This window comes from Diplotaxodon limnothrissa, linkage group LG9 (genome assembly GCF_057381915.1).
Source record: "Diplotaxodon limnothrissa isolate DT_005_m linkage group LG9, D_limnothrissa_male_GT1.1, whole genome shotgun sequence".
Classification (NCBI taxonomy): Eukaryota; Metazoa; Chordata; class Actinopteri; order Cichliformes; family Cichlidae; genus Diplotaxodon; species Diplotaxodon limnothrissa.
In genome coordinates, this window is record NC_140604.1 from 36,425,022 (window position 1) to 36,450,887 (window position 25,866).

A 25,866-nucleotide genomic window follows, 5' to 3' on the forward strand; every position below is an offset into this window, starting at 1 on the left:
AAAAAAAAGATTTAACTACATCATGTGTAATTTCCATTCCAAATATTAATCACAGTTCAGAGGGGGCGGCAGTAAAAACTCCTGATGTCATGAAGTACACCGCTGCTCCAATTGTAGAATGATTGTGCTGCATTCTCGGAAAGCCTGGACTCCCATGTGAACTTATGAAGAATGGACTTGCATACTTGAGAATGGAAAAACAGCCCCGGTTAGATACCACATTTGGAAGATGGTACATCAGGATTCAGTGTCCCTAAACTCCCTTAAAATGCTGTTAAAGCTTGGAGCTCTTCCAGACTGGGACCTCTGCCAGATGCTCCCAGCCGACACTCGTATGTTTGAATGGGCCAGGCCTTCTCCACCATCTGGTCCATCTCACCCCTAGGTAGCAAGTGAAAACCAAGCTTCACTTGCTGAGTGTACAAGGTGTAGAGCTGCAGGTCTTGTGATACGATTACAAATACCTGAACATCAGTTGGGTTCACATCAGGTAGATCCCAAACACCTTTCAGGGACTCCAAGATGGCTGAGTATTCTGAACTATTGTTTGTGGTACAAAGCAAAACCAACAATGAGGACCCGTTAATTGGTCCAGGGAAAAAACTTCCTCATCCTCTGGAGAAACCCAATATCCAAACACAGAGCTGGGGCCATATATATAAAAGTATACCCACCCCTGTTCGCTGCCTCTCAACAAGAGAAACAGAGAAAGAGAGAAAGAGAAAATAGAACAGAGTCCAGCCTTAATCCAAGAAACTGCTTCTAACATGACCTGTTTGTTGAGGTGAACCCAAATATTTCTAGCCAGTACTGGTAATTCTACATCAGCCGCAGGTTTTCTCAGTGCTATAACTTCACTGCAGTGTGTAAACAGAAGATTCCATCAGAAACCGGGGTGCTATGATGTGTTGCAATAAGTGATATGAGACCAGCTGATCCTGATTCACTGTACCGCATTCTGTCATAGATCAAAGATGGAGTCTGAACCAGACCAGCCAGCTTTATCAGCTCCATCCGCAGGTAGGAGCTCAGTATTTTAGGACATTAACACAGAAACACACAAAGCTCAAACTGACCAATCGTAGCTGTCATTTCCTTCAAAGAGTGAGGTAGGATGCATGCTTATTATGTCTCTTTTTTCCTGTAGAGGATGAGCTCAGCAGGGTACGGTGCAGCTTTGTTTGGAGGGTTTCAAAAGAAATCGTCACACAGCTCCTGGAGGCTCTGGTAACGGACCGTGTCCTGAATGATCTGGAGAAAGCATCAATAGTGGAGGGGAACTCGGTCACAGCAGATAAGGCTCGTGACTTGATTGACACAGTAAAGAAAAAAGGAGGAACTGCCTCCAGGATAATGATCAGACATCTTCAGACCATAGATCCGACTCTCTCCTCTGAGCTGCATTTGTCCTTTGAGCCATCTGCGCAGCCAGGTGAGCTCTGTTTGTTGTTATGATGGTTTTATTGCTCAGTTTACTTCAATTCTGAGAGATTTAACTGTGTGTGTGTTTAACTGTAAATAAAGGTTTTTTTCTGTTGTGAATATATTGAACCCTTTACTTAATATTTTAATTACAAATCCTCTTTTCTCTTCAGAGCTACATTTCTCTGGACATTTCTGTATCTCATTTAAAGTTTGTTGCTTTTTGATTGATCCACGTTTGTTATCTGCAAAGACACTGATATGAAAATTGTGTCTTTGTGGTTGGTGAAAACACATGAACCTCCTCATGAATGAGCTGAAAAACGTGAAAATCAAGAAGCCAGTAGTTACCCAGTAGTTTCCTCGTTTCAGACACTGAAATTGGATTATTTCCATTTGATGGTTAGAGGGTTAATTCCATATCCCAATCACTAATTTTGGTAATCGGGAGTCAGTCCGCCAGGGTCTCCGCTCCTGGACCCTGCCCAACACAAATTGCACCTGACCCCTACGGTGGCTCCTGCAGGTGGTTAGCTCTCAGGAGGATGGGCCCATCTCCCTTTTTTGGGGGGCCTGACCCAGATAAATGGAAGATGGTGGATGGATTGTTAGAGAGTTTACTTTGTGTGGTTTGTGACATAACTAATTTGTTAATGGTAAAAAATTCATTGTCAGGAGAGAGACCTGACTCACCCTGAGAGGAAGGATTTACTCCATCAGACCCTGAAGACCTAAACAAACCGTCACAGTGTCGTATGTGGGAACATGTGCTGAATGACCACCTTCCTCAGCTTTTACTAGTCTCTCTTTCTAATTGCTAACATGATAGCTGTATCTGGTATGAGTGAATGACAAGGTCTTAAAAGAATAAACAATCCTGGTTGGGTGCTGTTCAACTCAAGCTGTTTGTTGGCCAGACTGTCAACCTTGCTTTGGTTCTTATGTCTCTGCTAATAATAAAGGGAGGGCCTGGGGTCCTCGCTTGTCCTCTGTGCTGATGTGTAAAGGAAGAATCATCCTGATTCCCTTATTTAACAGCTTCTACCAACTGTAAAGTGTAATCTCTATGCTAAGAAAATAGTAAATGCATTAAAAGACCCTAAAAATAAAAAACTAAAAATGTTTGAGGATATTTCTTTGTTTGATAAGTCACTGCAGCTCTAACCAATGCAGTTATCTGGCTTTGTTGTCTGGACTCCAGCTTTTTAACTGTTGACTGAAGTTTTTGTTGGTTCATGAACTTCTAACCTACACTGAGTTTTGTTTGAATGACTCCAGGGATAAGTGTGTCACAGTGATTTGTTTATGAGTTATAATAAATCAGTTTAGCTCGAAGTCATAACTTCATAACCGTAGACTTGGGTTTAAGTCACATTCACATATAGATGCAGTTGAATAACTTTTTCCTCATACTGTACAGACCACTCTACAGGCAATGATCTTATTGACAGTTTTTGTTTCATCCAGAGACTCTTCAGGCCTGTCACCTCAAACTCAATTCAAACCTGAAACAGAAGTTCCAGTGTGTGTTTGAGGGGATCCCTAAAGCAGGAAACCCAACCCTTTTGAATGAGATCTACACAGAGCTCTACATCACAGAGGGAGAGACTGCAGAGGTCAATGATGAACATGAGGTCAGACAGATTGAAACAGCATCCAGGAAACCAGACAGACCAGAAACAACAATCAGACAAGAAGACATCTTTAAACTCCCACCTGGAAGAAAAGCACCAGTAAGAACAGTTCTGACAATGGGAGTGGCTGGCATTGGGAAAACAGTCCTAACACAGAAGTTCACTCTGGACTGGGCTGAAGGCAAAGCCAACCAGGACATCCAGTTCATGTTTCCATTCACTTTCAGAGAGCTGAATCTGCTGAAAGAGGAAAAGTTCAGCTTGGTGGGACTTGTTCATCACTTCTTTACTGAAACCAAAGAAGCAGGAATCTGCAGCTTTGAAGACTTCCAGGCTGTGTTCATCTTTGATGGTCTGGATGAGTGTCGACCTCCTCTGGACTTCCACAAAACTACAATCCTGACTGACCCTAGAAAGTCCACCTCAGTGGATGTGCTGCTGATAAACCTCATCAGGGGGAAACTGCTTCCCTCTGCTCGCCTCTGGATAACCACACGACCTGCAGCAGCCAATCAGATCCCTCCTGACTGTGTTGGCTTGGTGACAGAGGTCAGAGGGTTCACTGACCCACAGAAGGAGGAGTACTTCAGGAAGAGATTCAGAGATGAGGAGCAGGCCAGCAGGATCATCTCCCACATCAAGACATCACGAAGCCTCCACATCATGTGCCACATCCCAGTCTTCTGCTGGATCACTGCTACAGTTCTGGAGTTTGTCATGAAGAACAAAGAGAGCGAAGATCTGCCTAAGACTCTCACAGAGCTCTACCTACGCCTTGTGCTATTTCACCTAAAAACAAAGAACATCAAGTGTGATAAAGCCACAGATCCACACTGGAGTCCAGAGAGCAGGAAGATGATTGAGTCTCTGGGAAAACTGGCTTTTGATCAGCTGCAGAAAGGAAACCTGATCTTCTATGAATCAGACCTGACAGAGTGTGGCATCGATATCAGAGCAGCCTCAGTGTACTCAGGAGTGTTCACACAGATCTTTAAAGCTGATGAGTATGACATGTTTTCAGAAACAGTCTACTGCTTTGTCCATCTGAGCATTCAGGAGTTTCTAGCTGCAGTCTACATGTTCCACTGTTTCACCAACAGAAAGACAGACGTGCTGGAAGAGTTCCTGGGAAAAGACTGGGAACATAAAACAGAGGTGCTGGAGAACTTTGTGGGGAAAGACTGTAAGGATTATCTATTTGATTCTTTATCTGATGTTGATGATGATGATGATGATGATGAAGTTTCATCCGAGTGTCTGTTTCTCAAGAGAGTCATGGAGAAATCCCTCCAGAGTAAAAATGGCCACCTGGACCTGTTTGTCCGCTTCCTTCATGGCCTCTGTCTGGAGTCCAACCAGAGACTCTTAGGAGGTCTGCTGGGTCAGACAGAGAGCAGTCCAGGAAACATCCAGAGAGTCATTAAGAGTCTGAAGAAGATGAACAGTGATAAAATCTCTCCTGACAGAAGCATCAACATCTTCCACTGTCTGATGGAGATGAACGACCTCTCAGTACATCAGGAGATCCAAGAGTTCCTGAAGTCAGAGAACAGATCAAAGAAACTCTCTGAGATCCACTGCTCAGCTCTGGCCTTCATGCTGCAGATGTCAGAGGACGTTCTGGATGAGTTGGACCTAAAGAAGTACAACACATCGGTGGATGGACAACGCAGATTAATTCCAGCTGTGAGGAACTGCAGAAAGGCTCGGTAAGTGCAGATCTCTGTCTCTATGCACATGTGTGTTCCTGCGTTGTGTCTGACAACGAAAGGTAAAAAGAAAGACTTACAAGTAAATCCAAGGCCTCCAAGGACTTCCAAAGCTTGGAGGTCCTAAAAGTCAGTATACCAATAACAGTTTGGGGTTTAGAACACATTTTGTGTAATTATAACAATATGTCATTTATGACCCGGTTACACGCAGTACAAGTCAAGCTGTTAACAAGCTGTAGAGTGTAAAGGCCAACCCCAGCTCCTGAAATGTGTCATAGAAAAAAACAGTTTCTAAATCAGTCCTATTTCATTACAAAGCCTGGTTGAATTGGTTTGTGTTCACAAGTTTTTCAGAAGGTAGAAGTCAATGTTGAAGTTCACACAATCATCTGTCCTTATCTCTAAATATTGAATTCTTTTAATAGGGAATTATGGTCAGGTCTGACTGTTGAGTAGTTCATTTCATTTGTTACACTAAATGTTCCACAGACATTCCACAGAAAGAGGTCGGTTTGGATGAGGTGTGGAGATGACCAAATGCAGGACTAAAAGAAAAAACTGAGGATTTTTTTTTTATTGTCACAAACAGACCAAAATGAGCCAAAGTCCAACTGTAAACAGGGACAGAGCACAAAACAAGACACGTGAGAAAAGTGATTATCAAAGTAAAACAGGAAAAGAAATAAATAGGGAGTGAAGCTCAACAGAAACATGATAAGAGTGAGAGGGGAACACTGAAGGTATCACAGAGAAGACAGAGGGGGGCAAAGACGAGAACATCGGGACCACAAGAAAGAACATCAATAAAATTAAAGAAAGAACCAAAAGTTCACAAACTGGTCACTGAGCTGAACTCAGTCAAATATCCTGAGTCACAGTTAAAATGTTTTTCTGATGGAGATGGCCTCAGGAGTCTGTGGAGTCAGGCGTGGGGTTAGAGCAAACCGACAGACTGAGGAGGATTCCTGTTTCATGTCAGTCAGATCAGCTGATGTCCAGAGCACAATGTCCAACAGGAAGTGTCCAGCTGGGTTATTTTGTTGTAATGTTTGTCATCACAGGTTAAGGTGGTGTGGACTGTCAGAGTCTCACTTTCAATGTGTGACCTCAGCTCTGAAATCCAACACCTCCAGTCTGATTCAGCTGGACCTGAGTGGAAACACCCTGGATGGTTCAGAACTGAAACTTTTGTGTGCTGGACTGAAGAGTCCAAACTGTAAACTGGACGCTCTGAGGTCAGTTCACTGCCTGCAGCTGTTAGTTACTATCAGACTACAAGGTAGTTGTCTTTTTTTTTACATTTAAAATCAGTTTCAACCTTGTGTTCAAATGTTCAGTAATATATTTGGTTACTATCTGTGGAGTGAGTTAGTGATGCGATTGGAAGGCACTCAGGATTTTTCTCTATCTGGAGCTTGCCGAATCCAACACTTTCAGCCTGGCCATCACAATTCACCATTGTGTTGTTTTTTCGGTGGTGTCCATCTCAGAGCAGTTTTTGTGCTTGTGTTCTAGTCTGTACACATGTATGTGTGTGTATGTTCCGGGGGAACACCAAGGCGTTCCCAGGCCAGCCGAGAGATATAACCTCTCCAGCATGTCCTGGGTCTGCCCCGGGGCCTCCTCCCGGTGGGACATGCCCGGAACACCAACCCCAGGAGGCGCCCAGGAGGCATCCTTGTCAGATGTCCAAACCACCTCAGCTGGCTCCTTTCGATGTGGAGGAGCAGCGACTCTATTCTGAGCCCCTCCTGGATGGCTGAACTTCTCACCCTATCTCTAAGGGAGAGGCAAGCCACCCTTCGGAGGAAGCTCATTTCTGCTGCTTGTATCCACGATCTCGTTCTTTCGGTCACTACCCACAGCTCGTGGCCATAGGGTGAGGTTTGCTTTTACACTCAGCTCCCTCTTCACTGCAGCCGCCGCACCAATCCGTCTGTCGATCTCCAGCTCCCTTCTCCCATCACTCGCGAACAAGACCCCGAGATACTTGAATATCTCCACTTGGGGCAGGAACTCATCCCTGACCCGGAGTGGGCACTCCACCCTTTTCTGGCTGAGAACCATGGCCTCAGATTTGGAGGTGCTGATCCTCATTCTCGCTGCTTCACACTCGGCTGCGAACAGTTCCACCATGTCCACCATTTGGTTCGATGATTACCACCACGGCAGACACCAACCACCTTGGGGCCACAGCTCAATGCAGCTGCTTCGGCAATGGAGACGCTGAACATGGTCCATTCGGACTCAATGTCCCCTGTCTCCCTCGGGAATGCCATTGAAGCTCTGCCGGAGGTGTGCGTTGAAGATCTCGCGGACTGGGGCCTCTGCTAGATGTTCCCAGCACACCCTCACTATGCGTTTAGGTGCACCAGGTCTGTCCAGCGTCCTCCCCCGCCACCTGATCCAACTCACCACCAGGTGGTGATCAGTTAACAGTTCAGTCCTCTCTTTACCCAAATGTCCAGAACATATGGTCGCAGGTCTGGTGATACGATTACAAAATCGATCATCGACCTGTGGCCTAGAGCATCCTGGTGCCACGTGCACTTATGGACACTCTTATGTTCGAACAAGGTGTTAGTTATGGCCAAACTGTGATTTGGACAGAAGTCCAATAACAAAACACCACTCGGGTTCAGATCAGGGAGGCCGTTCCTCCCAATCACGCCCCTCCAGGTCTCGCTGTCATTACCCACGTGAGCATTGAAGTCTCCCAGCAGGACAACAGAGTCTCCAGGTGGAGCACCTTCCAGCACCCCACCCAGGGACTCTAAGAAGGCTGGGTACTCTGAACTGCCACTCGGCGCATAAGCGCAGATGACAGTCAGGACCCGTTCCCCGACCCTAAGGCGCAGGGAACAAACCCTCTCATCCACCGGGAAAAACCCCAATGTACTGGCAGCAAGCCAAGGGGATATTAAAATACCCACCCCAGCCCGCCGCCTCTCACCAGGGTCAACTCCAGACTGAGTTGCCCCTCTCCAGGAGATTGGTTCCAGAGCCCAAGCCATGCGTAGAGGTGAGCCCAACTATATCTAGCCGGTACCTCTCAACCTCACGCACTAACTCAGGCTCTTTCCCCACCAGAGAGGTTACATTCCATGTCCCAATTGCCAGTCTTGGCAGCCGGGGATCAGTCCGCCAGGGCCTCCGCTCCTGGCTGCCGCCCGGCACACAATGCACCCGACCCCATGGCGCCTCCTGTGGGTGGTGGGCCTGTGGGAGGATGGGCCCATGGACTAAGGCCCGGCCACCAGATGCTTGCCCTCGGGCACCCTCCCCGGGCCTGGCTCCAGGGCAGGGCCCCGGTAACCCTATCCCGGGCAAGGTAAACTGTTCAATCGATGTTCTCTTCATAAGGGTCTTCTCAATCGCTCTGTCTGGTCCCTCACCCAGGACCAATTTGCCATGGGAGACCCTACCAGGGGGCAAAAGCCCCCAGACAACATAGCCCCTGGGATCCCTGGAACACACAAACCCCTCCACCATGATAAGGTAGCGATTCACGGAGTTTCCGTCTCTGTGTTCATTATTTCCCTTTCACGTTACTTCCTCTCTTACTTTTCTTGGCCTCTGTCATCTATGCCTTCCTGTTAGTATCACAGTTTTCACCAACAGCCTACCGGTCAGTAGCACTAATGCTAGTTGTTATCCTGCGACTCCACTGGTATGGTATAGAAGTTTGATTTGGCAAAGAGTCTGGAGTCACATTTCCATGTCTTAAAAATACATCCATTTGGATTTTTGCATACCACATGTTACGTGAACTGTAGATACAAATATCAGAAAAATGTTGAGGTATCTTGAAGACTGCTTGAACCTCCATCCTGTTGGCCTCAGCTGTTTGGAATGATCAAAACTTCCGCCTTCTGAATCTTTTTCATCTCTGGAGACGTTATGAGACACTGAATGATTTTAATCACAAAAGTTAATCTTTTAATTTTATTCAGATTGGAGCTCTGTGGTTTGTCCGAGATCAGCTCGTGATCTCTGAAAACTGGGCCTGAAAACTGAAGGCTGAAAACTGAAGGCTCTGCCTCCCATTCTACTTTTAAATACTCTATGAACAACAAGTAAGCCTGCAGTGTGAGAGCGGAGTGCTCTAATAGGTTGATATGGTAATATAAGGTCATTAAGATAAAATAAGGGGCCTGTTAAGAAAGCAGTCCTAAATATTTGTTTAGTATGTGCGTTGAAGGACATATCCTGGTCAAAAATGAATCCAAGGTTCCTCATAGCATTACTGGAGGCACAGATAATGCCATCCAGAGTAAGACTCTAGTTAGATACCATATTTCTAAGATTTTCAGTTTTGGTATCTTTTCATGTGTGAATTGGATGCGTTGTTATCGATATCTGGTGAGATTTCATGTCAAAAGAACCTTTTTGAAAAATATTTACTTAGAAAAATTTGTTGTTGTGTTTTTGATATTTTTTCCTTTTTTTTCTTTTATAAACTCAGACTAAGGTCCTGCAGTTTGTCAGAGATCAGCTGTGTTCATTTAGGTTCAGCTCTGAAATCCAACCCCTCCCATCTGAAACATCTGGACCTGACTGGAAATGAGCTGCAGGACTCAGGCGTGAAGCAGCTGTGCAGTTTTCTGGAGAGTCCACATTGTACACTGGAGTATCTGAGGTCAGACACCATGTGTTAGTTGTGATGAGATGTGAAAGTTGAGGTGTCAGTAAATGCGTACACATCCTGGTAATATAGACCAGATCAACATGATCTGTGCAGTGTCTAAGTTGTATGTCTGTGAACATTCTCAGTCATCCAGGTCATTGTAGTCTAAGGAGCTTGGAATGAAAAGCGTCTGGACTTTGTCTAGGTTAGCTGTGTCACGGGCGTTTTCTCAACATGTAGACCAGAAGCTAGAAAAAAGTGAGGTAGACTTTATAAAACAGCTCTCAGTCGCTCATTTAAGCTCACAGCCAACAGAAAATGGTCATTAAAAAAATTATGTTAATTCAAAGCTTCAGCCTTGTTCTTGGCAAGTCATTAGACAGTCAGATCTGCTCCTTTCTCACCACAACCATTTTTCAAAAAACAAGATGGTGACAATGAAAATACTCAGGTAAACATGAAGGTTAATCATCGCTCTGCTTTCCGGTTGTTTGTTAATGATTAAGAGCATCAGTAGGTGTAAAACTGTCTGAGCTTTAAATCACCATGTTCCACACGTGAAGTCCCGCACCCACTCCTTTGTCAGAGACAAAAACACGACCTAAACCAAATCTTTCTTCTTAAAAAAAATGCACAAACAGCTGCAGTTAATCTCTTGGTATTCCACAAGTCCAGTATGTGGAATAACAAGATGGCGCCGAGTATGGCAGCCTCGTCGCGAGCTCCCCCAAGCAACAGCTGTTTTCTGTGTTTAATTTTACTTTTCCTTTATTTTTTCACGAGCAGCACTTGTCTCCTTGTGTACGACCGACAAACCTTACTGGACATAAAAGACGGTCTTTCTTATAACTTTCCGGAGTTCAAGTTTTGCAACACGGACGCTCCGTTCGCAGACCCCCCATTCATCTCACCTGAGACGCCTTTGTTCTCTGGCCCTGGAGGCCGCAAACGCCGACGCAGAGGGAGAAGATCTGGCGTTCTGGTTCGACTGAGACGGCGCACTAACAGACCACCGTTACCCAGTTTATTACTGGCTAATGTGCAGTCTCTGGAGAACAAGCTGTGCGAGCTTCGGGCACGGATCTCATTCCAGCGAGAGATGCGGGACTGCTGCGTGATCTGCCTCACAGAAACCTGGCTATCGGACAAGGTACCGGACTCCGCAATACAACTGCCGGGGTTCTCCGTGCATCGCGCGGACAGGTCACAGGATCTTACTGGGAAAAGCAGAGGCGGTGGTGTGTGTTTCATGATCAACAACAGCTGGTGTGATTATGCAAACGTGCACCCGGTCAAATCCTTCTGCTCACCGGACCTGGAGTACCTGATGATTAAGTGCCGGCCATTCTGGCTACCGAGGGAATTTACAGCAGTGATTATTACGGCTGTTTACATTCCCCCACAAGCCGACACTGACCGTGCACTCAGCGAACTGTACAGCGCGATCAGCAGCGAGGAAACCGCACACCCAGAGGCAGCGTTTATCACAGCCGGAGACTTTAATAAGGGAAACCTGAAGAAAGTCTCACCAAAACTCCATCAACACATCCTTTTCAACACACGTGGAGACCGGCTACTTGACCACTGCTACACCTCTTTCCGGGATGCGTACAAAGCCCTCCCCCGCGCCCCATTTGGCCAATCAGATCACCGCTCCATCCTGCTCCTGCTCGCCTACAGGCAGAAGCTGAAACAGGAAGCTCCAACCCGGAGGGCGGTGCACTGTTGGACGGACCAATCGGAGTCTGCGCTGCGGGACTGTTTTGATCACGCGGACTGGGAAATGTTTCACGTGGCTGCTAGGGACATTGATGAATACACAGACTCAGTCTGTGGATTTATCAGGAAATGCGTGGAAGATGTCGTCCCATCCAGAACAGTCAAATCCTTCCCAAATCAAAAACCCTGGATTAACGGAGATGTTCGCGCGGCACTGGCGGCACGGAGCACCGCCTTTGCCTCCGCGAACACATCGGACTACAAACACGCACATTACCAACTCCGGAAGACGATCAAAGCAGCCAAACGTGAGTACAGGGACAGGGTGGAGCAACAGTTTGACGACCCTCGGAGTATGTGGCAGGGACTAAACACGATCACAGACTTTAGAGGGAAAACCAGCACACCGCAGACCACGGCCTCTCTGTGTGAGGATCTAAACGTATTCTACGCTAGATTCGACACAGCGAACACCACGAGACCGGACAGTGTGCGCACCGCGGATGACGTCAGTGCGCACACTGTGTCTGAGGAGGATGTGCGGAAGTGCTTCAGGAAGGTGAACGCACGCAAAGCTACTGGTCTGGACGGGATTCCCGGCCGCGTCCTCAAGTCATGCGCGGCTCAGCTGGCTGGAGTGTTCACGCACATCTTCAACCTTTCCCTCTCTCTGTCTGTAGTCCCAGCCTGCTTCAAAATGGCCACCATCGTCCCTGTACCCAAATCCTCCACCATCTAGTCATTGAACGACTGGCGACCTGTAGCCCTGACCCCCATCGTAAGCAAATGCTTCGAGAAGCTGGTCAGGGACTTCATCTGCTCTGCACTACCCGACTCACTGGGCCCTCTACAGTTCGCATACCGCCACAACAGGTCCACTGATGATGCCATAGCCCTGACACTACACACTGCCCTGTCACACCTGGAGAAGAGAGACACGTATGTGAGAATGCTGTTTGTAGATTACAGCTCAGCATTCAATACCATCGTTCCCTCGAAGCTGGACAGGAAACTGCAGGATCTAGGACTGAGCAGCTCCCTCTGCAGCTGGATCCTTAGCTTCCTGTCTGACAGACGCCAAGTGGTCAGACTGGGCAGCATCACCTCATCCCCCATCACACTGAACACTGGTGCTCCACAGGGGTGTGTACTGAGCCCTCTCCTGTACTCACTCTACACCTACGACTGCACAGCCACTAACAGCTCCAACATCATTGTGAAGTTTGCGGACGACACTACAGTGGTGGGTCTTATCACCAACGGTGATGAGACGGCTTACAGGGAGGAGGTCAGCGCCCTGACCCACTGGTGTCAAGACAACCATCTCACCCTCAACGTCGCAAAGACAAAGGAGTTGATAGTGGACTTCCGGAGGTGCAGAGAAGTACACACCCCCATCACCATCAACGGCGCTGCTGTGGAGAGAGTGAGCAGCTTCCGGTTCCTTGGAGTACATCTGGCTGAGGATCTTACGTGGTCAGTACACACAAACAAAACAGTGAAGAAGGCGCAGCAGCGCCTCTTCTTTCTCAGGAGACTGAAAAGATTCGGCATGAACCCCCGCATCCTCAGGACCTTCTATCACTGTGCCATTGAGAGCATCCTCACTGGATGCATCACCACCTGGTATGGCAACAGCACCGCCTACAACTGCAAAGCTCTCCAGCGAGTAGTGCGGTGCTCTGAACGGATAATTGGAGGTGAGCTTCCCTCCCTCCAAGACATCTACAGGAAGCGCTGCCTGAGGAAAGCGGGGAGGATCATCAAGGACTCCAGTCACCCCAGCCATAAACTGTTCAGACTACTTCCCTCAGGAAGGAGGTTCTGCAGCATCCGGTCCCGTACCAGCAGACTGAGAGACAGCTTCTTCCATCAGGCCATCAGACTGCTGAACACGTCATAGACACCTCAGCTTCACTACTGGAACTTCAACATTATGCACTCCATACTGTACAGTAACGCCACTGTTTTGCACATGTCTCACTCTGTATATTTTATATATTTTATTTATTGTTGACTCTATTTAATTTGTAAAATATGTGTACACACACACACACACACACACACACACACGTACACGTAGAAAAACATTTAGTATACACATCCAGAAATTTTTTTTTTTTTGCATATACTATTATATATTGTACATATATTAATTAGTTTCAGATTTAGCCATTCGTATATTTTGCCTGTTCATGTTATTGTATTTTGCACAACTCTGTTGCTTGTGAAGCTCGCACACAAGAATTTCACTCGCATGTGCTGTACCAATGTACCTGCACATGTGATGTGACAATAAAAGTGACTTGATTTGATTTGATTTGATTTGACCTCCTCCTTTTTAGCTGAGACTCTGATGTTTCTGGCAAAATACATTTATATTTTAAAAGATTTTGATAGGTAGAGTGACTTGGGGGTGTTGATTCATTTAAACTAACATAACCAACTGTAACCAGGTTTCTGTTAGCAGAGTAAATCAGGATGTTGACCAAATATTAGTCATTGGCTAACAGGAACTTAGAAGAGAAAACATACTGTTTAATAGTCTTAGTTCTTTCTTTGGTGCTGTTGGTGATACTGTATTGTTTTTTCTTTGTGATTTCATTCTGTTTAAGTCATTTATTGCTGTTTTTTAGTTTGTTTTTTGTCTGTTTGGGAGCTGACACAGTCTCTAAGGGGATGGGGTTTTGGGGTGTAACAGGAGGAGAGAAGCTGCAGAGAGGCGTGCTTCCTGGTCCCAACTCTGGATAGTCATATTTTGGATGGTTTAATAATTTCTAGAATAATTTCTGGCCAGATTTCTAGAAATGAGTGCTGCTCCATCCAAAGTGCGATGGATGCCGTCTCTCCGAACAAGATCAGTTTTCCTCCAGAAAGTTTCCCAATTATCTATGAAACCCACATTGTTTTATGGTCACCACTCAGACAGCCAGCAATTTAAGGAGAACATGCAGCTAAACATGTCAACTCCTGGTCTGATTGGGGAGGGGACCAGAGAAAACTACAGAGTCCAAAATTGTTTTGGCAAAGTTACACACCGATTCGATATTGATTTTAGTGACCTCCAGTTGATGTAACCAGGTATCATAACTATAATTACAGTCTTACTATATCTACACTTAGTGTTAGCCAGCAGTAGTCACCTCTGGCCCCTGGAATCAGCTGTGGTTGCTGGTGTATCTACCTTCATATTTCTAAGAGCAGAACGCAGAATGTTCTTACTGGCTTCTGTTCACCCCATGGCGGGCTTTTTCCCCTGAACAATGTAAACTTTTTTTGTCTGATCAGCAGTGCAAAATACATAACATATTGACTTATAGAAAGTATAGAGATTATTTGGATATCAAATACCAAACTACTAGTTTTCTTAATACAAATATAAAAAAATGTTTTATTTGTTTGTTCAAGTTTCTTTAGGAATTTTGGCCTGAGCTGTTTGGAGTTTCCATTTCCTTTTTTCTTTTTCAGTTTAGAAGACTGTACATTGTCAGAAATCAGCTGTCTGGTCTCAGCACTGAAGTCCAACCCCTCCCATCTAAAACATCTGGACCTGAGCCGCAACAAGCTGCACGATTCAGGAGTGAATGCGGTGTGTGGTTTTCTGGAGAATCCACAATGTGGACTTAAAACTTTGGGGTCAGTCACCATGTTCTAGTTGTGAGAATCTGGATATAATTCTGTTTTCTCCTTCTATGGTTCAGTCAACTAGCTGATGCAGAGTAATGCTGTGCTACATATTTAAAAGCTACATAGAGAAAAAATCTTCTATTGGGTAATTCACTTTGAGACTTGATTTACATGTCCACTTTCTCCTTATATTTGTCTTCAGTTCAAATTCAAAGCAGAAATAAAACTGCTGTGATTTCCATTGATTAAACTCTCACTTATTGAATTATACAAAGTCTTAAAAAACTTTAATTCTGCATGAGGACTACTAGGGGATAGTTTATTTCATTTAAGGAATGTCTCTAAACTCCGACATATGGTTTCCTCAGCTGAATTAGAAAAAATTGTTCATGCATTTGTGTGATCGCATTTAGATTATTGTAATGCCCTGTTTACTAGCTTGGACAAATCATCTCCTTCTCGCCTCCAAGCTATGCAAAATGCAGCAGCCAGGCTACTAACTCGTTCTAGCAAGCGAGCTCACATCACTCCTATTTTATATTCTTTCTTCCTGTAATCTATTACAGTTGTAAAAGAAACGGTCCAGGAACAGGTCACTCAGGTTAATCCTGTGTGAACAACTGTAAATATTCTTTTTTCATCTTTACATACTGTGTATTTGAAATATTCTTGTTTAATTGTTATTTACTTTATTCCTATCAAATAAATATCCATGTAATATTGTTCAAAGTTAGCGTTATGTTCATACATGTTAAAAATGCCTGTAAATCTAATTGAGTTCAGTGACAATTAGTGTTTGTTTTAATCAATTTATTAATAACACAAAACCTTTAATCTAACACAACACGTCTAACAACGTAACAAATATATTCAAATAAATAAATATCTTAATGCATAACTCATTTTGTCCTTGATCTTTCAAGAAGAGAAAACAGTCTGTCCATCCTCTGCCTGCTCTCCTCTCCTCAGCCTCTCTTTGCTGCCTCATGTCCTCTCTAATGAGGTCTAGCAGCTCATCATTCCTGTCTCTTTTCCTCTTTTTCCCTGTTGTGGGTGCCCCCCCCCCCCCTTTCTCATCACTGTCGTTTTGGTCTGACCCCCTCTCCTGACCCTGGATACTTGCAATCCTAAAGGCAGAGGAAATCAAAAATGACAGTAGACAAATGAAAACAACACAACTCTTAGTAATTGCACATTTATTACTTTGTGTTCTTAAGAATTTATCTTCTTGATAACACACATACGTACTTTGTATTTTTTGAAGTTCTCCCATTTCTTCTGGCCTGCAAGGGGGTGACTTTCACCTGCAGCCCCATCTTCTCCAGTATTGTCCTGATCACACACAACAAATAAGAAGAAAGGAAACCCTAGCAACTATGTTAATCCCTAAATCCAAACGTTTTCATAGCAGAACACCAGAGGAATACCGTCTGGACATCACAGGTTCTGTACAGCAGCGGTCCATGAGTCGTTTGGTACCGGGCCACGAGAGTTGAGGCTCCGGTGTGAAATTTATGGTTTTCAGGGTTTTTATCATTAACTCTGTTTCCCTGGGTCTTTTCCCGTGTTGTAGTTGTGTGTCTTATTTTGAAAGAAATATTTACACGTTACCATCGCGACTGGGGCGCATTAAGGGGCAGAGAGGAGGATGTTACTCTGTTGGCACATTTTCAGGAGGACGCTGCTAATAAAGTTACACAATTACACAGTTAATGTGCGTTTATTAATATAATTTCAAAATACCACAGTTTTTGTCTTGGTCGGATCATTTTATTTTGTCGTATTTTTCCACGACACATTGAAGGCCGCTCCGTGTCTAATGTAACCGGTCTGTGGCGCAACAAAGGTTGGGGACCGCTGCTGTACAGCATGAGGGTTAATAAAACCGCACTCATATATATCAATATGATGTATAAATTGATTAATTCTTGTACCTCCACGCCACAGTGGCCCGATTCTTCACCCAAGTGAAGAGGTGATCGTTTTCTCCTCGTTTTAATGAATGAGCCGCTTGGCCTTTGTTCCCCACAACATAACAGCATAGAAATTAATTTGAAAAAATCCAAATTAGCTGTATGTAAGCCGCAATATATGACAAACCGCAGGACCCACCATACAAGCTAGTTTAGGGTTATTTGAATAATAAAAAAAAAAAAATGCAGATGCCCATAGCTTAACAACACAACCGCTATGACAATTTAACTTTTTTACAACCAGATTTTCATATACTTACATTTGAAAGTGTTTTCCTCTTCGACCACCATTGTTATCAGAAAAAAATCTCCGGTATGGCCTGCAATGGATCCTGGGATATGGTAGGACACGAAGGATACATTGGACACATCCTAAAAATTTGGGGAAAAGTAGGATGCATTTGTCGGCACATTTTGAGTACTCTTTGAATTCGGACAGCCTTCGTCGCGTCCCTGTGACGTCATTTTTTCCAAATATGGAATCGAAGCATCCTTCCCTTGAATTCGGACACAGCTAACCCTCAAATTCGCGGAAAAGTAGGACGTATTTGTCGCCACATTTTGAGTACTCTTTGAATTCGGACAGCTGTCATTACGTCGCTGTGACGTCATTGCCTCAAAATACGTACTTTGAGGCATGCTTCCCCTGAATTCGGACACAGCTAGGGAATGACTGAAAACACACGGACTAAGTACACACAGGAGGATAATGAGGGAAGCGGAAACACACGGGGAAACAGCTGAAGCAAATGAACATAACAACGTCACAGAGGAAGTGTAAAATTAAACACAATGAACACAGTAACACAGGACCTCTTCAAAATAAGACAGGAAACATAATGAAACACAGACATGACGAAACACAGACATGACTACATGAACTTGACAACAAAATACATGCAGACATGAAACACATAAAGGACAAGGAAGACGTAACACAGGGGTTGAATTTTCTTTATCTCTGATGAAGTTATGAAATTATTTTATGCACAAAATTGAAAAGAAAACTCCATCTTTTATTCTTTATTCAGATTTGATTACTGTGGTTTGTCAGACATCAGCTGTTTGGTCTCAGCACTGAAGTCCAAACCCAGTCACCTGAGAGACCTGAACCTTAGTAACAACTACCTGCAGGATTCAGGAGTGAAGCAGCTGTGTGGTTTTCTGGAGAGTCCAGGATGTAAGCTTGAAACTCTGAGGTCAGTCAGCATGTTTTAATTGTGCCGAGATGAATATGATGTGAAAGTTGTACTGACACTAAGCTACAGACATAAGGCTGATATTATACTGATCCACACTGAGGATCTTCATGGTAAAGTCTCTTTTCTTCCTCTCTGGTTTAGTCCAATGACTGTAGCAGAACAATGTTCACATTTCAGACCTTCAACAAAGAAGAAAAATCCATACAGTTGATTTTCACCTTCAGTTTCTCCTCATGATTTTCTTTTCTTTTCTTTTCTTTGTATCCATTAACATCTGAGTCACTATAATATTTTTATATATATAAAATTATGAATTTAAGGGTCACCACATTTTTTCACTTTGTGTGTGAACAGGAGTCATGAGGTCTTACTTACTGTAGACCCCATCACTCTTGTTCATAATTTGATAGTTTAAAAAATAGACAGTCAACTCTGTCAGAGGCATTGTGGGGTCACATTAATTATTATTATTATACTATTGTGTTTTTGCAAAAATTAAAATGCCCTTCATTCCTTCATGTTCTTATCTGCGAGACATTGCATGAGTTATAAATTTAGTCCTCACATGGAAGTTTGAGCCCACATTGTTTCTCACTCTCTGCTGAAAACATAAAGACAGATGGTCTTCTCTGTAAGTGTTTCCTACTTCACAGTAATTTGGTTTTGTGTTGTAGGGATGACTCCTCTGTTAAATGGTAGCATACCAGTAGTTTAGCTTGTTTGTAATAGCATGAATATAATCCATTGTTTCAACATTGTTTGGTTTTAATTTACATTTTAGGGTTTTTTAAAAGCATCCATTTATATTTTTAAAATGGAACAGGAATTGGGAATTGGGGAAAAAAAGTATTATCTATAACTTTATTGAAGTTTCCTGAAGACTGTGTGAAGCTGTTGTTTGAAGTTTGTCTAATAAACTTACATCTTTCATTCTTTATACAGATTGTTGAGCTGTGGTTTGTCAAAGATCAGCTGTAATTATCTGGCAGCAGCTCTGAAGTCCAACCCTTCCCATCTGAGAGAGCTGGACCTGTGCTACAATGACCTGCAGAATCCAGATCTGTCTGAGCTGGTTGATCTTCAGGAGAGTCTAGACTACAGACTGGAAACTCTGCAGTACGTGAACTGTTGGAGTGAGTGGGTGGTGCTGTCAGCAGTATTGTACTAAACACAGTCAGTATGAAACAAAGATCCAGTGTTTCTTGTAAAGTTGGAGGCTTCTCACTGAAGCCTTATAAAGAGTAATCATCATTCATCAAACTGTAAGAGCATCAAATCTAATCTCACACTGTTTGTTCTCTCATTTCATGCCTTAACAGCTGATCAGTTTTAATGTTGTCGCAGTATGACTCAAGACTGTGACAACAAGTGACGAGACTGCAAATCACTGGCTCTTATTACAGAGAACCATCCTTACATTTAGTAACCATGTGGTCGTCATACAGACCACCCACATAGCAGACACATCTGGCCCGGATCTGGTGTCAAGCTGGCACTTCTGACTGACTGATGTCATGGCAGGGTGTATGTCAACCAGATGTGGGCCAGGTCTGGCAATGATGGCAGTATTTATGTTCCTATTTTCCTATTTTAGTTAGAAAACCCAAATGCCATGTTGCAATACTATACTGCTATGGTAGCCAACATTTCAAATGCAGCCTTGACAGGTTTGTGAGTGTACACTTTATCCAAACCCTAGTAAGGGTTTATGCATTTTTACCACTGGGTGGCTGTAGCTCAGGAGGAAGATCAGGTCACCTAGTGATCAGAAGGTTAATGGTTTGAGCCCTGGCTCATCCAGTCTGCTTGTCAAGAGTGTGAATGTGTATGAATGCAGTTAGGGAAGCAATGAGTTTAGAGAAAGTGTGTGAATGTGGCAAGTTGTATAGAGCACTTTGAGTAATCTGGGAGAGTAGAAAATCGCTATATAAGAATCAGTCCATTCACTGTCTGCAATTGGCCCGTGGCTGCACAGAACTTACACGTGGCCCACATACCATACAGAATGACGGCCCTTTGGTGGCCCAGATCAGGTTTGCCAGAGGTAATCCACGCATGGGCCAGCACAGGACCACCAGTGTATCTGCAACTGGCCTTGTGCTGGCCTATGTCTGGGCCACCTTTGGCAAACCAGATCTGGGCCACCAAAGGGACGTCATTCTTTGCGGTATGTGAGCCATGTGTAAGCACATTGCGTGGGCCAGATCTGGGCCATACCAATTTTGCTATGTGGGCAGAAGCTCTGCTGAAGTCTACGAATCATGTTTATGTCTGTGTCCTTCTGTCAGTAATGTTCAGTGACAGCCTCCATGTTGATCAAACAATTCAATTTTCTATTCAATTTTATTTACACAGCGCCAAATCACAACAACAGTCGCCTCAAGGTGCTTTATATTGTACAGTAGATCCTACAATAATAGATACAGAGAAAAACCCAACAATCATATGACCCCCTATGAGCAGCACTTTGGCGACAGTGGGAAGGAAAAACTCCCTTTTAACAGGAAGAAACCTCCGGCAGAACCAGGCTCAGGGAGGGGCGGGGCCATCTGCTGTGATTGGTTGGGGTGAGAGAAGGAAGACAGGATAAAGACATGCTGTGGAAGAGGGACAGAGATTAATAACAAGTATGATTCAATGCAGAGAGGTCTATTAACACATAGTGAGTGAGAAAGGTGACTGGAAAGGAAAAACTCAATGCATCATGGGAATCCCCAGCAGCTTACGTCTATTGCAGCATAACTAAGGGAGGATTCAGGGTCACCTGGTCCAGCCCTAACTATATGCTTTAGCAAAAAGGAGAGTTTGAAGCCTAATCTTGAAAGTAGAGATAGTGTCTGTCTCCTGAATCCAAACTGGAAGCTGGTTCCACAGAAGAGGGGCCTGAAAACTGAAGGCTCTCCCTCCCATTCTACTTTTAAATACTCTAGGAACAACAAGTAGGCCTGCAGTGTGATAGCGAAGTGCTCTAATAGGGTGATATTGTCGCGATCTGTGGAGGCAGAACGTGCGGTGGTGTGTGGGATGGACCCAGGTGCGGACACACAAGAGTAGGCTGGAATAAACTTAACTGAAAGCGAGCCTTTATTATGGCTGAAGACAAAGTGTACAAACAAAGCAGGGATAGCGTGACTAGACTATAACTAAACTGGGAAAACTAATACTGTGACAAACTAAGAAAACTCAGAGACTATGATGATCACTGCAAAGACTGACAGTGAAAACATGGAGGTGAGAACACAGACGACGCGACACAGACTGCATGAAACACAGAGACTAAATACACATGAGGGATGATCAGGGGAAGTGGCCACACATGGGAGCACAGCTGACACACATGAACCTAACGACAGGAGAGGTGAAACTGAATACACTGACATTGAATACAGACTTACAAAGTAAAACAGGAAACATGGAGATTAGACATGACATAAACTAAACATAACTCATGACAGGTAGACGCACGAACCAGGGAGACGGAGTACAGGGGAAGATGACAGAAACAACTAAGGAACAAAACTAAACTGCAATCTAGAAATTAACTAGGTGAACTAAGCTAGGTTCAAATGAATACAAAAGATACATGAAACTCAAATACTGGGTCGCTTGACCCAGGACCATGACAGATATGGTACTACAAGGTCATTAAGATAAGACAGGGCCTGATTATTTAAGACCTTGTATGTGAGGAGCAGGATTTTGAATTCAATTCTGCATTTAACAGGAAGCCAATGAAGGGAAGCCAAAACAGGAGAAATATGCTCTCTCTTTCTAGTCCCTGTCAGGACTCTTGCTGCAGCATTTTGGATTAACTGAAGGCTTTTCAGGGAGTTTTTAGGACTTCCTGATAATAATGAATTACAGTCGTCCAGCCTGGAAGTGACAAATGCATGAACTAGTTTTTCCGCATAACTCTGAGACAGGATATTTCTAATTTTAGAGATGTTGCGCAAATGCAAGAAAGCAGTCTTACATATTTGTTTAATGTGTGCATTAAAGGACATGTCCTGGTCAGAAATGACTCCAAGGTTCCTCAAAGTATTATTAAAGGCCAAGGTAATGCCATCCAGAGTAAGAATCTGGTTAGATACCATATTTCTAATATTTTCAGGGCCGAGTACAATAACCTCAGTTTTATCTGTGTGTGAATGTGTGTGTGAATGGGTGGATGACTGGATATGTAAAGCGCTTTGGGGTCCTTAGGGACTAGTAAAGCGCTGTATAAATACAGGCCATTTACAGGCCATTTACCATCTGAATTAAGAAGCAGAAAGTTAGCGGCCATCCAGGTCTTTATGTCTTTAAGACATTCCTGCAGTGTAACTCATTGGTGTGTGTTATCTGGCTTCATGGACAGATAGAGCTGGGTGTCATCTGCATAGCAGTGTAAATGTATGCTATGTCTTCTAATGATGCTGCCTAAGGGAAGCTTGTATAATGTAAATAGAATTGGTCCTAGCACTGAACCCTGTGGAACTCCATAATTAACCTCAGTGTGTGAAGAGGACTCTCCATTTACATGCACAAACTGGAGTCTATTAGATAGATATGATACAAACCACTGCAGCACAGTACCTGTAATACCTACAGCATGTTCTAATCGCTCTAATAGGATATTATGGTCGACAGTATCGAACGCTGCACTGAGGTCTAGCAGGACAAGCACAGAGATGAGTCCACTGTCAGAGGCCATAAGAAGATCATTTGTAACCTTCACTAAAGCGGTTTCTGTGCTGTGATGAGCTCTGAAACCTGACTGAAACTCTTCAAATAAACCTCTGCAGATGATCTGTTAGCTGTTTGACAACTACTCTTTCAAGGATGTTTGATATGAAAGGAAGGTTGGAGATTGACCTATAATTAGCTAAGACTGCTGGGTCTAGAGATGCTTTTTGAGTAAAGGTTTAACTACAGCCAGCTTGAAGGCCTGTGGTACATAGCTGATTATTAGAGATAGGTTGATCATATTTAAGCTTGAAGCATTAATTAATGGCAGGACATCTTTTGTAGGAATGGGGCCTAAAAGACACGTTGATGATTTGGAGGAAGTAATTGTTGAACTTAACTCAGAAAGATCAATTGGAGAAAAAGAGTCTAAATGAATATCAATGGTACTGAAAGTAGCTGTCGATACTATTACATTTATGGGATGATTATTGGTAATCACTGGTAAGGGCTTTCTTATAAAAGCAACAAAGTATTTCTCCAGGCTAAGTGATGATCTTCTAAATTTGTGACATGTTATTTCCTCTCCAGCTTATGAGTCATCTGCTTTAAGCTATGTGTTTGAGAATTATACCACAGAGTCAGGTACTTCTGGTTTGAGGTCTTAGTTTTCACCGGACCTACAGTATCCAGAGTCTTACGTAGTGAATAGGTAAAGTTATTAACAGGATAATCTACCTCTGTTGGAGCAGCGTTCAGGTAGATGCTCTGCTCTATGTTGGTACAGAGCATTGAAGATGATAACAGTGGGTGGATTATATTCTTAAACTTAGTTACAGCGCTTTCAGAAAGACATCTACTGTGGTGAAGTCTACTCCCCACTGCTGTGTAATCAATTATTGTAAATGTAAATGTTATCAGGAAATGATCAGACAGCAGAGGGTTTTCAGGAAACACTGTTAAATGTTCAGTTTCTATGCCATATGTTAAAACAAGATCTAGAGTGTGATTAAAGTGGTGGGTGGGTTCTTTTACATTTTGAGAGAAGCCAATTGAGTCTAATAACAGATTAAATGCCATGTTTGACCTCAGGTGGGTGTGTTGCCGAGTGGGGAAAAACAGCCCCCAGCTGCTTGGGGTCTGCCGGGGAACAGCTAGTGGGGCCTACGCTATCTTCGGCTGCACCAGCTCCAGGGGCCTGGCTAGCTACGGGTGTATCAATCAATAATCCTGGCCTCCAGAGCTGCAAATATGCTACATTTGTTACAAGTATCACTACTGCTAAAGGAGGCCGAGGAGTAACTAAACAAATGACACAATGAGCAGGAAAGTGCAGGAGTAAGTAAGTAAGTAAGGTTTATTTATAAAGCACTTTTCGTAGACAGGCATTCACAAAGCGCTGAGGTTAAAATAAAGAAAACATTAAGTAATAAAATAGATAATATAAACAATGTAAATTCAAAACAATTCAAAAGTGTTGATTAACGGAAGGCCTGTTTAAATAATAAAGTTTTTAACTGCTTTTTAAAGGATTCCACACAGTCAACCAAACGTAATTGTGGTGGTAGACTGTTCCAAAGCCTTGGTGCCACAGACTGAAAGGCTCTGTCCCCTTTCGTCTTCAGTCGTGTACGGGGAACAACCAACAAACTCTGAGCCTGTGAGCGAAGACAACAAGCAGCAGTGTATTTTATAAGAAGCTTGGATAAATAATCTGGGGCCTTGCCATTTAGTGCTCTGTATGTTAAAACAAGAATTTTAAAACGAAATCTAAAATCTATTGGGAGCCAATGTAAAGAATATAAAATGGGAGTAATGTGAGCACGCTTGCTAGAACGAGTTATTAATAAATCATTATAGACCGTTAAGAGAGCGGTCTCAGTGGAGTGCTGCTTTTGAAAGCCAGACTGAAAAGGGTCAGCAATCTGTAATCTGCATAGTAAGGGCCTGAACTGACTTTCTACATTTTTTTCCAGTAATTTGCTTAAAAATGGCAATTTTGAAATAGGCCGGTAATTACTAGTAGAGCTAGGATCTAGATTCTGTTTTTTCAATAGAGGAGTTACCTCAGCATGTTTAAAATAAGATGGAACACAGCCTTGCCTCAGTGAACTGTTGATGATGGATAGTAATGTGGGACCAATGCTGGTGAGAGTCCCAGACAGGACAGAGGGAGGTAATATATCTAAAGAGCATGATGAGGATTTCATTTTACCTATCACTGTAATTAAGTCATTAAGTGTGATTGGAGAAAAGGAAATAAATGATCCAAAACACCAAGGGGCATCTTCATAAGGGGAGGCACTTGAGGAGATTTTGGATCTCAGGTCCGTCACCTTATTTACAAAGTGATGGAGAAAAGTATTACAATCTTCATCAGAAATTAACACAGCATGCTGAGTTGGAGGAGAAACAATACTGTTGATGGTATCATCAACATTTTTTTCTTTTTTTGGCTCTCAGAGGAGGCGGACGCACTTTTTCTCCTCTCCCTTATCTTCCCTGCTAGTTCTTACTTCTATCGTTGCACCATCGAGAGCATCCTGACCAACTGTATAACCGTCTGGTACGGGAACTGCTCTGCCTCGGACCGGAAGGCGTTGCAGAGGGTCGTGAAAACTGCCCAGCGCATCGCCGGAGCACCACTTCCTGCCATAAAAGACATCTACAGGAAGCGGTGTCTGAAAAGGGCTGGGAAAATCATCGAAGACCCCAGTCACCCATCACATGGACTCTTCACCCTCCTGCCCTCTGGGAGGCGCTACAGGAGCCTCCGGACTAAGACCACCAGGTACCGGAACAGCTTCTTCCCCACAGCTGTCAGACTCCTGAACTCTGCCTCCTGACATCTGACCCACGTTAACACATGGACTGAACATACGCACACTCACAATGGACAACTGTACCCTCAAACACAATAATAACATGGACTGAACCACCACTCACAACCACTAGCACTTTATATAGCCTCTGTAGAAATTATCTACACCCTCACTTATCTTAACTGCACTACTGTATAGCTCTGTGTAAATAATCATTCTGTACATTCGATAATTTTTAATCCTACAACTGTTTACAACTTGCATAGTTCCCATTTCTGTATAACTGTATATCTCAGATTCTGTAAAGTTATTTATTTCATATTCTGTATAGTTTTTCATATTTATATCCTGTTCATATCCTGTACATAGCTTGTACTCACTACAGCCTGTACATACTTATAGTTATAGAATATTCACAACATACTTCATACCGTGTACATTATAACACACCATAATAGACCCA

At 43.7% G+C, this 25,866-nt stretch overlaps 1 protein-coding gene across 1 annotated transcript; it reads left to right on the forward strand.

Moving 5' to 3' along the window:
- Positions 1-974: 974 nt before the first annotated feature.
- On the forward strand, positions 975-19,084 carry LOC146626060 (NACHT, LRR and PYD domains-containing protein 3-like). Its single transcript, XM_085362233.1, has 9 exons — positions 975-1,020; positions 1,148-1,432; positions 2,890-4,211; positions 4,311-4,765; positions 5,830-6,003; positions 9,234-9,407; positions 14,583-14,750; positions 17,746-17,913; positions 18,859-19,084. The coding sequence occupies exons 1-9, from the start codon at positions 975-977 to the stop codon at positions 19,082-19,084; spliced, it is 3,018 nt and encodes a 1,005-aa protein (XP_085218359.1).
- Positions 19,085-25,866: the final 6,782 nt, after the last annotated feature.

Coding starts and splice junctions, on each gene's coding strand:
- LOC146626060 (XM_085362233.1), top strand. CDS start 975: ATGGAGTCTGAACCAGACCAGCCAGCTTTATCAGCTCCATCCGCAG. Junction 4,766..5,829: donor AGGAACTGCAGAAAGGCTCG/GTAAGTGCAGAT, acceptor TTGTCATCACAG/GTTAAGGTGGTGTGGACTGT. Junction 17,914..18,858: donor TGTAAGCTTGAAACTCTGAG/GTCAGTCAGCAT, acceptor TTCTTTATACAG/ATTGTTGAGCTGTGGTTTGT.